Source organism: Pelophylax lessonae (genome assembly GCF_965119305.1).
Source record: "Pelophylax lessonae genome assembly, chromosome: 4".
Lineage (NCBI taxonomy): Eukaryota > Metazoa > Chordata > Amphibia > Anura > Ranidae > Pelophylax > Pelophylax lessonae.
In genome coordinates this window covers 524,211,037-524,225,141 of record NC_138771.1, presented here as the reverse complement: position 1 = coordinate 524,225,141, position 14,105 = coordinate 524,211,037, and the positions used below count along the sequence as shown (strand labels likewise).

At 49.3% G+C, this 14,105-nt stretch overlaps 1 protein-coding gene across 1 annotated transcript in view; it reads right to left on the bottom strand.

Moving 5' to 3' along the window:
• The window catches only part of SMC1B (structural maintenance of chromosomes 1B), a 512,286-nt gene that overhangs the window by 351,102 nt on the left and 147,079 nt on the right, over positions 1-14,105 (bottom strand). The window contains exon 6 of the mRNA XM_082255760.1: positions 1,797-2,055. Within this exon, the coding sequence (XP_082111886.1) occupies positions 1,797-2,055 (259 nt within the window). The remainder of the gene's footprint in view (positions 1-1,796; positions 2,056-14,105) is intronic.

The following is a 14,105-nucleotide window of genomic DNA, read 5'->3' as shown; positions in this document are numbered from 1 at the left end:
CACTGGTCCTTTAAAACGGCGGTTCCCGCGGTCCACACCGCAAATCTGCACCGCCAGTGGAGACCCCTTAAAAACAGCTATAGCCACAGAGAAAGTACAGTTTTGTAGGAAAATGCCCGAATAAACAGCCAAAAATCACCCCACAGTGTCACAGTGTACTTGCCCAGACCTCCACACACGCTGCTGCAGTGGAGAGAAGTGAAAAAGGAAGTGACCTCATGCATTAGAGGCCGATGCATGCCCTGAGCCACAGTAAAATGGTGCCTAATAGAAACAAATGGGAGGAAGCACTCGCAAAATGGCCGCCATCCTTACTAGGTGGCCGCCCATAGAAAAGATGGTGCCCAAACCGGCACCAAAATGACAGAAAAAAATGGCTGCTGGTCACACAAAGAAGCCAAAACAGCCTGCCCTCACCAAAAATAGCACCCCCAAGAATGCACTAAGCCCCCACACCCCCCATCCATAGCAGTATACACCACAGTGCGCCCCCAGCGGGGGCAGGCAGGTAGGGGCCGCACAAAATGGCCAGGAGGGGGGATATCACAGAGACCACCTTTTTAGGCCACCCCCCTGGAGTTGGCGCACATAACACCCCACAGACAACTGTCCCAGGGACAGGGAGGTAGCATCACTCACCATTAAACGGATAGCGGGCTCTGCTCCGATACGGAACACCTCCCACCCTGAGTGGGGGTGGCATCAGCCAGAAAGGGATGCTAGCAACACAGGGGCGTTCCAAGTTTGAGACATCCCGGTGAAGATAGATCTCCGCAGGCTCGTCCCTGTCCTCAGGGGCACTGTCATTGCGAGGCCTGGGCGCACCAATGACCTGCAACGCTCGTTGGCAGGCTGGGACTCCATAAGGATCTAGATTATCCAGTGCGAGGCCCAGCTCTGCGGTCGCTTGTAGTCCTCCAGGGATCCCCCTGACTAACTTGCGATAGTGAGTGAAGGAGAAAATAAAAGACTATTTTCAAAGAAAAAAATAGTTTTTAAAAGAAAAAAAAAATAAAAGAACTGAGACATAGGTCCCAGCTGGGAAAACCTAGACCTACTCCTGACGCTAGGCAGCATGAAACTGGAGAACAGTGCCAACTGTGTCAGGATAATGGCTGAGGGACGGCCCCCTAGAGGTGTGTCTCAGTGTTAAGATTTTTTATTAACCTTTCACTGCCTAGCTTACTCCTGCAGAGGGCGCCATTACCCACTCATGAAGGTATACCGAACGGGCTGCGACTGTCAGAGGACATAAGAGAAAAAACTTCTGCGTTTAAAACCACTCACTTCCTGCCCAGCACTATATGCTCCATGAGGCATTGCTCCTCACACATTCACAAGTTCTCATGCACTTACTGACATGTATGGATGGTGTACTGCATTTGTATATCTGATATGTAAACAAATAATGCATTCTGTTTGCAGGCCAACTAATCGGCTGACCAACAAATCGATAATGAAAATATGACAACTATTTTCATAATCGATTGATTAGTTTCAGCCCTAAAGGAAAGGTATGAATATCAGCGCGACTATGTATGGATTCGCACACTAGTGACCAATGAAAAGAAATTAATAATAATCGTGGCGGCTATATCAAAACATGTGAATCACTGCACATATAAATAGTAAATAAATAAGTAAGGGTATAGTAAGTGGCGCTGTATGCCCTTATTTATTTACTAGTTTCAGCCCTAGGCACAATTAATATTTTCGAAGCTCAGCATCCACTTTAACAGTGAGGGATGCATCAGGACAAAGGACCATACGTCAGTGGAAGAATCAGCTTTTATTACCTGACTTTGCTCCAACTCAACATCTACTTGTCTTTCTAAATGCTCCTCTTCAAGCTTGCGATCAAATATTCTCCAGGCCTGCTGTACTTCATCAATCTCCTTTTCCAGCTCATTAATGTCTTGCTCCAGCGTGCCACAGCGTTTCTCACTTTTCCTCAGAGAAGATTTAGTCATTTCAACCTTCTTCATCTGGTGCGCAGAATTTTCTTTTGCTTTAATGAACCGGGGCCTCAATTGATTCAGTGATGCTTCAAGGACTCTACAGGAAATGTGAGAAAAAGATCAAACTGGCTCACTCTGTAAACTAACCATCAATCTGTTTTCGTTTTTTTTTTTTAAGAAAACGTAAAAATCAATAATATACACTTAAACTTGATTCACACTAGAGCGACTTGTCAGGCGACTGGTCAGCCTGACAAGTCGTGGTCCCTCGCAGTCCATTGACTGCTACAGGACCCGTTCTAATAGGAGCAACACAAGTCGCTCCGACTTAGAAAAAGGGTCCTGTACTACTTCGGGGCGACCTCGGAGCGACTTGCATAGACATTTATTATATGAAATCCGTGCAAGTCGCGCCGAAGTCGCGGTGCACGGGACTGAAAAGTCGCCTCCCGAAGTAGTGCAGAGTCGTGTCGCCATAGTGTGAACCGACTCTTAAAGTGTAAGTTCAGAAATATAAATATGGGGGGGGGGGGGGGGGGATTACTGCGCTTACTTATGAAATTTAACCAGCTGCTGGCACTACAATAGAACTATATTGTTAAAAACTGTTAAAACCATAAACAGTGCCGCGCTAAAGACATGAAAATTAATTGGATGGATCCAATGTGTATGATAACCAGTGATTGCATAAATATGAAAATCAAATAAAAACCATATGATACTGCATGCAAACTTTAGAAAAATGTGACAAAAAGTGTGTCGTGCAAAACTGTGCAAAGTCTTACGATATAGGTCCAATTATACTTACGCCTTTCAGTGAAAAGTGCAATAGTGTAAAAAGTCCACAAAGATAAAAAATATTGAAGTGTCAACGTTAAGAAGTGAAATCCATACAATATCCCCAGATGAAGTCCAGTTGGACGAAACGTACGTTGGGTTGGAATGAGCTTATCTCTTAACATTGTGCCTATTTGTTACTACATGCGATCCTTATCTGAATGCCTGTTTGTACATAGAAAAACTGAATTTTTGTAAAATCTTACCGTAAAATCCCTTTCTCTGAGTCCTCTGACAGTCGCCGCACACTCATACAGTCTTCACCAATGGGTATTGACCTTTTATCCACAGGAGCAAGCTAGGCATAAGACTTCTTAAAAACAAAGTAATTTACATAGACACACCTGTAGGGGGCTGTCCCACTGGTCCAATACCCCCTGCTATCAGCATTCCCAACTCAGTTTGGTTGCAAGCAGTTTAAAGTCCAAAAAAAACCAAAAGAGGGGCAGGGTGGCGACTGTCAGAGGACTCAGAGAAAGGAATTTCATGGTAAGATTTTACAAAAATTCAGTTTTCTCTTACGTCCTCTGACAGTCGCCGCCCACTCATACAGTCTTCACCAATGGGATGTCCCAAAGCAGTGTAGACATGAGGGGTGGGAAGCGCAACCGTCACAAAGGCAGCGCAGCACCCAGGTCAGAGAAAGGAACCTTATCTGAACAGAAAGGTAAACCCTCTGGGTAACAGAAAAGCTCAACTGGAGCAAACAACCCAGGAAAGCAAATAAACAAGGAGGAAACAACCCCAACAGACAGGGACCGGCAAAGCCAGGGCCCCCTCAAGGCACTGCTGCACACAGAACTTTGCGGCCAAAGGAGGCATCTGCCGATGCCAAAACATCAAGGATGTAAAATTTGGAAAAGGTGTGCACAGACGACCAAGTCGCAGCTCTGAACACCTGGGCCACCGAAGCCTGATGTCGGAAGGCCCAGGACGCACTCACCGCTCTGGTAGAGTGCGCCTTGACAGGGAAGGGCGGTACCCATTCCTTAATCAAGTAGGCCTGTACAATCGTCTGTCTGATCCATCTAGAAATGGTTGCCGCAGACGCAGACATACCCTTTCGAGGTCCCTCAGGAAGGACAAAAAGAGAATCTGACTTTCTGAAGGATTCAGTGGACGACAGGTAGACCCTGATCGCCCGGAATACATCCAAGGAATGCAAAGCAAACTCCTTAGGATGCTTAGGATTTGCACACAGCGAAGGTAAGACAATATCCTTGTTAAGGTGAAAAGCAGAGACCACCTTAGGAAGGAAAGATTGGTTAGGTGGCAAGACCACCTTATCCCTATGAACGACCAGGTAAGGGGAGTGGCAAGACAAGGCCGCCAACTCTTTAGCCCCCCCCCAGTGTTCTTTAGCCCCCCTACCTCGTGCTCGCCAACTGCGAGAAGATGTGATCGCCACCAGAAAGGCAACCTTTCTCGACAGCAGAGGCAGAGAAATTTCCCTGATGTTCTCAAAGGGAGGACGTTGCAAAACGGACAGAACCAAGTTCAATTCCCAAGGAGGTAAAGGTGCTCTCCGAGGAGGAGCCAAATGACGCACCCCTTGAATAAAGGTGCGTATCAAAGAATTCAACGCCAAGGGGCGCTGAAAAAGGATCGCCAGTGCAGATAACTGGCCCTTAATCGTGGTCAGCGCAAGACGCTGGTCCACACCAGATTGTAGGAAGGCCAACACCCTCGCCACCAAAAAGGAGTGAGGATGGATGCCCCTGGATTCACACCAGGCAAAATAAGCCTTCCAGGTACGGTAATAAATCTTACCAGACGAGGCCTTCCTAGCCTTGAGCAGGGTAGGAATGACCGCCGGCGAGAGACCCCGATCTCTCAAGACCTGGCTTTCAACAGCCCCGCCGTTAAAGCCTGCGACTGTAAAGCAGGATGGAAGATCGGCCCCTGAGACAGCAGATCGTCCTGTAATGGGAGTCACCATGGAGAGCCGACGACCAGTTGTATGATGTCCGCGTACTAAGACCGGCGCGGCCAGTCTGGGACCAGCAGAATCACCAACTTCGGTTCCGAAACCAACCTGCAAAGGAACCTGGATCGAGGGGGGAAGGCATAAATCAGGCGATACTGATTCCAAGGCACTACCAGCGCATCCGAGGCGTCTGCCAGAGGGTCGCGCGTTCTTGCCACGAACCTTTCCACCTTGTTGTTTAGCTGAGATGCGAACAGATCCACATCCGGGATTCCCCATCTCGCACACAGCATCCGAAACACCTCCGGGTGTAGGGACCATTCTCCCTGGTCCAGAGTCTGGAGGCTCAGATAGTCGGCCTGCCAATTCTCCACACCTGGAATGTGAACCACTCTGACGTGGCGGCTCAGCGATATCCTCCTTTCCAAGGATTGAGGAAGTCTGTCCCATCTGGCCAGGATCTCTGCTTGAAGAGATCGCGTGTGGAACTGTGCAAATGGTATTGCCTCGAAGGCCGATACCATCAACCCCAGGGACCGCATGCAGGTCCTGAGCGACGAGGATTAGTTGTCCCTAAGGGACCTGACCTCGTTCTGCAGAGTCCGGAGCTCGTCCTCCGTCAGAAAGACTTTTGTTTGGGCAGAGTCCAGGACCATTCCCAGGTAAGGGAGACGAACAGAAGGGGACAAGGTCGACTTCTGAGCGTTGATGGTCCAACCGAACTCCTGGAGCGTCTGAACGGTAGTTGACAGATCGCGTAATAGACTCGGCTGGCACTCGATCTTAACAGGAGATCGTCCAGATACCCCAAGATTGCAATCCCCTGCGCCTGCAACAGGGCCAGAACAGGAGCCAGCACCTGGGTAAACACCCTTGGAGCCGAAGCTAGACCGAAAGGTAACACCATAAACTGATAGTGATCCTCTGCGATTGCGAATCGGAGGACCCTCTGATGACCCTCGAATATGGGGATGTGTAAATACGCATCCTTGAGATCGATGGAAGCCAGGAAATCTCCTAGGCTTAAAGAGGCCACCACCGAACGGAGGGATTCCATGCGGAACTTTTGAACCTGCGCAAAGCAGTTCAGAGCTTTCAAGTCCAGAAACGGACGTACCTTTCCCTCCTTTCTGGGCACAGTAAACAGATTAGAAACCTGTCACAGTAAACAGATTCGAAACCTGTCCCGATGAGGCACTGGGACGACCACCCCCTGGGCGAGGAGATCCTGAACCGCCCGATGAAGATTGCGTAACCGATCTGGGGTCAAATGAAGATTTGAGGGAAAGAATCTGTCCGCTGGACACGAAAGGAATTCGATCCTGTATCCTGATCGAACGCTTTCCTGAACCCATCTGTCCAGAATCCGGAGCAGCCAAGGTTCTAGAAAACCACGCAGACGTCCGCCCACCCCTGGAATGGGTGAGGGCGTCCCTTCAGGTTGAGGTGGAGGGACCCGCCGAGCCAGCGATGCTTGGTTTTGGCTTGCCCGCCCAGGGCTCCTTCTGACCACAGTGGACCTTAAAGGGTTTCCACTTGTCCTGCGCCTTGAAGGCACGAAAGGACCCCTGATTCGGTTTAAAAGAAGGGCCCCGCTTACCGCGGAAAAACTTACCCTTGGGGTTCTGGGGCAGTAGAGTGCTCTTGTCCCCAGTGACCCCTTTAACCAATTCCCAATTAGCCACAGCCTGAGAGACCATAACAGAGACAAAGATGGGCTTCAGCAAAAAACCCGCCACCATATAAGTGTGGCGAGTATGAGATTCCACCCGCCTATCTGTAGGGTCCCTAAACACCGGAGAATCCTCCTAGGGCATAAGAGTGGCCTTGTTCAACCTGGAAACAGTGTGATCCACTTTAGGGGACACTGTCCATTGCGAATCCGTAGGAGACGTGAAAGAGTAACGGAACCGAAACCGTTTTGGTACCACAAAAGGGCGCTTTAAATCACGCCATTGTTCGTTCACCGTTTCGTGACAGGGGGACAGGGAAACACCTGTGCCGCCTTCTGGGTTCTGCGAGTCCCAAAGGAAGACTGCTTACCCGGCGGGTTGGGCTCATCCTCTAAATGTAGTGTTTCCTTAATAGAAGCAATAAGCGCAGACACAGCAGCACGTTCTTTGGTCGTTTCAGGGGAAGAATCATCCCTGTCATCCTCCTCTACCTCCCCATCAGAAGGAAAGGACTGAGACCCCTCAGGGGGGTACACTGTCCAAGGCAACCATATCAGACTCAGAATCAGAGAAAGGCGAAGGCCTAAGTCTTTTTCTAGCAGTCCGTTCTGACATCAACGAGTCCACCTTGGACGCTAAAGTCACAAGTGCAGCAGCAAGAGAAGGAGAAGAATCAGGAGTACCTGCGTCATTCACCAAGGCTGGGGGAAATTTGCTGTCCTGGGACTCCATGACAATTACTATGACACTGGCCATTTAACACGCGATCGCGGCGACCCACCGCAATGTACTGCAATCTAAAGTATCCCACTGAGATAGGAAAGGCACTGAAAGCAGGGGAATATCCCCAAAAAACAGCAAAAAAGACCCCCAGGAGTGTTACCACGCTGCTGATCTCTCATCATGCAGGAAAGGAAGTGATGTCACACCGCTAGAGGATCAACAAGGTTTGGCCTAAGGGAAAATGGTTGCCTATGTACATAAATGGGAGGCTCCGGGAAAATGGCTGCCGAACATTTGCAAGAAAGGACACCTTGCCACACACAAGATGGCGCCCGAAGGCGCCAAAAACACTACATAGAGAAGCTGCAGAAGTGCCCACGGTGAGGCCAGAGCAGCTGCCCACACCTAAAATGGCGGACCCGTGGTTTTTGCATCGCAGCGGTCCGCATCGCAGCCATCCGCACCGCCATGTCAGTACCCCCAAATCACACACTAACAGCGCGGACAGGGTTAGGGACCCCACACAGCATAACGTACGCTTAGAAGCCCCCGCAGGGACCGGGAGGGATGCGAGCCCCGGACGCAGACATGAGGGGAAACAGACACAAGCAGAATGTAATCCCTAGACAGAAGCCCCCACACTTACCGCTCCATATGGCGTGGGCGCATCTAAATCATGGGAACCCCCCACCCCAGATGGCGGGGGGCCGGCAGCCAAAATAGGATGCGTCGCACGGTCAAGACCGCATGTTGAGGCATCCCGGCGAGGTAGCCACCTCGCGGGCTTTTGCCCCTGAGGACAGGGGCAGGTCGTTTGCTGGGCCAGGGCGCACACATAGCCTGCTAAACGCTCAATGGCGGGCTGGGATTCCCTAAGATCCTCTGTCATGGAATGCCAGGACGACCAGTCCGATTCCCAGCTCCGCAAACGTTGTAGTCTTCCGAAGAACCGACTAAGCGCAGAACAAATAAAAAGCTAGTAGTGCAAAGAAAAACACATTTGCAGAAAATAAAAGTAATAAAACAGAAGAAAGGCTGAGACCGTAACCCCAGCACAGGGAAAGCCTATCTTGCTCCTTAACTAGGCAGAAGACAAACTGAGTTGGGAATGCTGATAGCAGGGGGGTATTGGACCAGTGGGACAGCCCCCTATAGGTGTGTCTTTGTAAATGACTGTGTTTTTAACAAGTCTTATGCCTAGCTTGCTCCTGTGGTGAAGACTGTATGAGTGGGCGGCGACTGTCAGAGGACGTAAGAGAAAAGTAAGTGGTTTACTTTTTAATAAATTTATTATTTTGGATGGTATCACGCTGTGAAGCATTTTTGTTTTTTTTGGAGCACCTGAGAGACCGGAGGAGGAATCTGATACCAAGGGTTGTTTCAGCAAGGTTTCATTACCCCATGCTAATGCGACTCTGTGCTAACGGCATTAGAGTCCAATATCTCTGGTAAGCACTCTTGCAGTATCCCTGTTTGGTGTTTGAAGCACTGGTGATGTCTTTTCCTTTTCCCATTTTGGATCACAGAAAACTTCTCCCATATTCTATGGATTTCACTTCTTAACGTGGACACTTCAATATTTTTTTATCTTTGTGGACTACTTTTTACACTATTACACTTTTTCATTGCAAGATGGAAGTATAACTTGATTTTAACTTACCGTAAAATCCTTTTCTCTTAGGTTAACAGACGCAGTCCTCTGATGCATATCAGTAGGTTACAGGAGTAGGACACAAGAGATGGTCAGAGACTGCGGACATGATACAAGAGATGGTCAGAGACTGCGGACATGATACAAGAGGTGGTCAGAGACTGCGGACACGATACAAGAGAAGGTCAAGAACTGCGGACATGATAGAAGAGCACTAGGGGGGCCGGAGAGCACAGGGGAAGCAGAGAGCACTGGAGGAGCTGAATGGCACGGAGGGGGAGGACTGGAGAGAGAATTAAGGGGGGGGGGGGTTTGGAAAGCATTACAGGGGGGTGGAAGCAGGGAAAACCAGGGGGATGGCGAGCACAGGGGGAGGGGGGGGGACTGGAGAGCACTGTCTGGAGGGAACTGGAAATCACTCAGGGGGGAGCCAGGGAGCACAGGGGGGTGGAGAGCACTGCGGGGAGCTGAAGAGCACCGGGGGGGCTAAGAGCACGGGGTAGGGGGGGGCTAAAGAACACTGGGGGGGCTAAAGAGCACTGAGGGGGGGGAGGGTTAATAGCACTGAGGGGGGGGGATAAAGAGCAATTCATCTATATGCAGCTGTCCCATCCCATCCCCATCCTATCCAGCACACAAAACAAGACTCCTCAGGCACTCTCACTGACCCTTCTTCCTGCTGCTGCCTTCTTCACATAGAGATGCGGACACCGGCCTGACACCCATCAGTGCGGCAATGCGGGCGGCCCGGCGGACACCGGCCTGACAACCCTCCCCTCCCTCCCCGCTGGTACGCCCCTAGGAGCGGGACAGTAAGTGCACTATTTCTTGGTTTTAGGTTTAGGCGGATCAATCCGCCACAGAGTTCCTAGCCTGTCACGGTCTATTCATATTGAAGAGGCCAGTGACCAGGCTTCAGCTGTGCAGTGTGCTGCGGCTGATTAATCCGCCTAAACTCGAAACAGAGCAAACAGTCAACTTACTGTCCCCCACTCCCACAGAATACAGGGGACCCGGAGACATTTTCTAAATTAAAAAGTTGCACAAAATTCCATGACTTTTCAAAAACTTAGTGGGTTTTACTCATTTTCCATAACTTTTCCAGGCCTGGAAAGTGTCATGTCAAAATCCCATGACTTTTCCAGGATTTTCATGACCGTACGAACCCTGCTTCTGGCTACGCCTATGGGCAGTCCCTGGGGGTATACTGTTATACCTGAAGGGTTTCACATGTACTGTTACTTTAAGGCTGGCTCCACCCAGGAGTGATGACAAGGGTCAAGGGGCAGAGTGGCCATCTTAGAGACATGTAAGAGATGCATTGATATATAGAGCTGTCCTGTAATGCATGTTGGAGTGTACAGTGAGTCCTGAATAAACATCCGTTGTTCCAGATCAGAGTCCTGTGTCTCTCACAACACGGAGAATATAACAGTGACGACGAGGATGGGATTTACAAGGTTACTATCCGTGTGAGAAAAGAAAAGAAGAAAAAAAACTCTGGATTGTCACCTGGATACAAACACCCACAGAGCCCAGCAGGAAAATGTCATTGATCGGGACATTAAGTGAATTTGATGGAGAACAGACAACCTGGAGTTCCTGGATTGAGAGACTGGAACAGTATTTTTGTGCAAATGCCATCCCGGGCGACAGGCAAGTAGCAGTATTTCTGACAGTGGTTTGTGCTAGGACATATGACACTCTTAGGGATCTCCTTTTCCCTGAAAAACCAGCAACTAAGACTTTGGCAGAGCTCCTGACACTGTTAGGGAATCACTTCCAGCCTAAACCACTAGAGATTGCAGAAAGATTCCGGTTCTATCAGCGGCAGCAGCAGCCGGGTGAAGATATTAAGGCTTATGTGCTCGCCCTTCGCAGACTAGCATCAACCTGTTCTTTTGGGGATTACTTACCGACTGCACTGAGGGATAAGTTTGTCATGGGACTAAATAGTGAGTCTAGCCAAAAGAGACTGTTAACAGAGAAAGATCTTACCCTTACAAAGGCAATTGAGATAGCTCCAGTGATGGAAATGGCTGTGAAAGATACAGAGGCATTGAACCCCCAGAGCAGAAGGGAAGAGGTTAAAGAGGGAGTTTTCTGAACAGCAGTCAAGCCAACAGCAGCAAACTATAGACCCTCACCAAGCCGGGAGTCAGCTTGCTACCGTTGTGGGAATACAGACCATGATAACAAAGTCTGCCGGTTTAAGAAACAGCTCTGCAAAATAAACAACCTCTGAACACCAGGAAAAAGGCATATATGGTGGGAAGATCTACATCGTCATCGGAATCAGAGGATGAGGAAGCGATCCACAGATTGGACATACATCATATGCATTCAGCACCCTCAGCAATGACTGTAGAGGTAACCGTGGAAGGAAAGATACTCATGATGGATGTAGACACAGGAGCAGCAGTTTCAGTTATCACCCAGAAACAATGGAGAAAACTTCTGATCCGAACAACTGTCCGTCCAACACCAATCAAACTGCAGACATACTCAAAGCAGATACTCCACCCACTGGGGTACGTGAAAGTACAGGTATCCTACAAGGGTCAGACGAAGAGACTGTCATTATATATCCTAGAACATAGGGGACCCCCTCTCTTTGGGAGAGACTGGATTGCTCACTTTGGCATGCCAGACATCGCAATAAATCCCTGCAACACCGTGACCATCCCATCAGGAGATAAAGAGGGATGGGTGGAATCCCTGAAACAGCGATTCCCAGAAGTCTTTGATAACCATTTGGGGAAAATAAAGCAAGACTGTGTGATACTCAGGCTGAAACCCAACGCCCAGCCTAGGTTCTTCAAAGCTCGAACGGTACCTTTCGCACTCCGAGCAGGTGTGGAAGCTGAACTAAGCCGGCTGGAGGAACAAGGTGTCATCTCAAAGGTAGAGCACAGCGAGTGGGCATCACCAGTTGTACCAGTAAAGAAAGCGAATGGGGACTTACGCATTTGTGGCGATTTCCGCATGGCACTAAATTCTCAACTGGAGATAGACCAGTATCCCCTACCCAGAGTAGATGACATTTTTGCCTCTCTTGCAGGAGGTCAAAAGTTCACCAAGCTTGATCTCAGGCAAGCTTATTTACAGTTTGAGGTCCACCCTTCGTCCCGCAAGTTTCTAACCATCAACACTCACAAGGGACTGTATGAATACAATCGGATGGTGTTTGGTGTAGCCTCCGCCCCCGCCATTAGGCAGCGCAAAATGGATGAGATTTTGGCGGACATTCCTTTCACACAATGCCTGTTAGATGACATGCTCATCACGGGCCTGACGGACCAGGAACACAAGTGTAACGTGAAGCTTATGTTGGTGAGACTCCAAGAGCAGGGTCTAAAAGCGAACTTAGCGAAATGCCAATTCATGGTACCTAAATTGGAGTTTTGTGGTTACCTTGTGGATGCAGAGGGTATACACACCACGGAAGTCAAAGTTGATGCTTTAGTAAAAGCTCCAGCCCCAACCAACGTCCAACAGCTGCGATCATACCTGGGCTTGCTGAACTATTACCACAAATTCCTGCCAGATCTAGCACACACTTTGTTTCCGTTGAACAAACTTTTGGAGAAACACTCCAGATGGAACTGGTCGGCTGCATGCCAACGTGCTTTTGAAGTCTCTAAGTGAAAGCTGTTGGCGTCACGCATGCTCGTGCACTATGACCTCCAAAGGCCTCTCACCTTGGCTTGCCTCACCCTATGGTCTAGGGCATGGGTGTCCAACCTTTTGGCTTCTCTGGGCCACATTGAGTGTAGAGAAATTTTCTCGGGCCCCATATTAAATGTATACTATAGTTAAGGTATATAAGTAATAAAATGCCGCCACGCCCCCGCACTAATTTAACACAACTAGAGGATGATCAAATGAAATGGAATCAGTATACAGAGGTTTACTTCTTCTGAGCGATAATAAAGGAACACTCTTACCACCATGACCACTTCAGTGATTTGAAGTGGTCATGGTGGTAGGAGTCAGAAACACTGCACATGCTCCCCTCCCCCCTTTGAGGCAGCCTCTGCCTACCGTTAGTTGGGAGCTGCTGTGGCCGTGCCACCGACCTGACTTCCTTCCTCCCCAGCAAAAAAAAAAATTGTCAGGGGGCAGTGGGCCGCATTGCCTGAGGTTCCGGGCCGCAGGTTGGACATGCCTGGTCTAGGGGATGTGCTATCTCACGTTTTACCAGATGGGTCAGAGAAACCAGTGGCATTCGCCTCCAGGTCCTTGACAAAAGCAGAAAGCAATTACTCTCACATTGACAAAGAGGCTCTAGCGCTCATATGAGCAATTAAGAAGTTTCATCTTTACCTGTATGGTAGGGAATTCACCATACTGACTGATAATAAACCACTCCTTCAGATCTTTAGCCCTGACAAAGGCATCTCCCAGACGACTGCGGCCCATCTTCAACGCTATGCCCTATTCTTGGTAGCATGTAGCTACAAAATCCAGTATCGCAGCCATGATGCCAATGCTAATGCGGACGCCATGTCCCGTCTGACAAGGACATTAACAGACTCTTCTCCATCAGTCAAGAGTTGTCGTTACACCGGCCTGTCCTTTCTGTCTTCTGGGGAGGTAGCAGCCCAAACAGCCAAGGATACCTTCCTTAAGACAATACTCTCCTGGGTATGGTACGGTTGGCATGCAACTGTCACACAGGATTATGAACCTTACTTTCGTAGGCGTCTGGAATTAACTGTGGCTGGCAACTGTGTTTTATGGGGAGACCGAGTGATCGTTCCACAGACCCTCCAGAGACACATTCTGGACTTGCTACATACTGGTCCTACCGGGGGCAGACGTATGAAACAAAAGGCCCGAGGCTATGTGTGGTGGCCGAACCTAGACTCAGATATCACGGCATATGTGAATGCGTGTGCTGGATGTGCAGAAACTGCAAGAGATCCTCATCGAGGGTGTGTCCAGCCCTGGAATTGGCCCACGGTTCCCTGGTTTCGCCTACACTTGGACTTTGCAGGTCCGATCAGAGGACACACCTTTTTGATCATAATTGATGTCCATTCAAAGTGGCCTGAGGTCATTCCTGTTACCCAGCCGACGACTAAGGCGACGATTTCCATACTGTTACATCTCGCTGCTACGTTTGGATACCCCACAGAAATTGTCACAGACAATGGTGCACAATTCACAAGCCAGGAGTTTCAGAGTTTCCTGACTGCCCACAACATCAAACACAAGTTGACCGCACCTTACCACCCGGCTACAAATGGTCAAGCAGAAAGGTTTGTACAGACCTTCAAACGCTATTTCAAAGCTACTGTGGCTACAAGTAAACAACAGTCCCTGTCACCCCA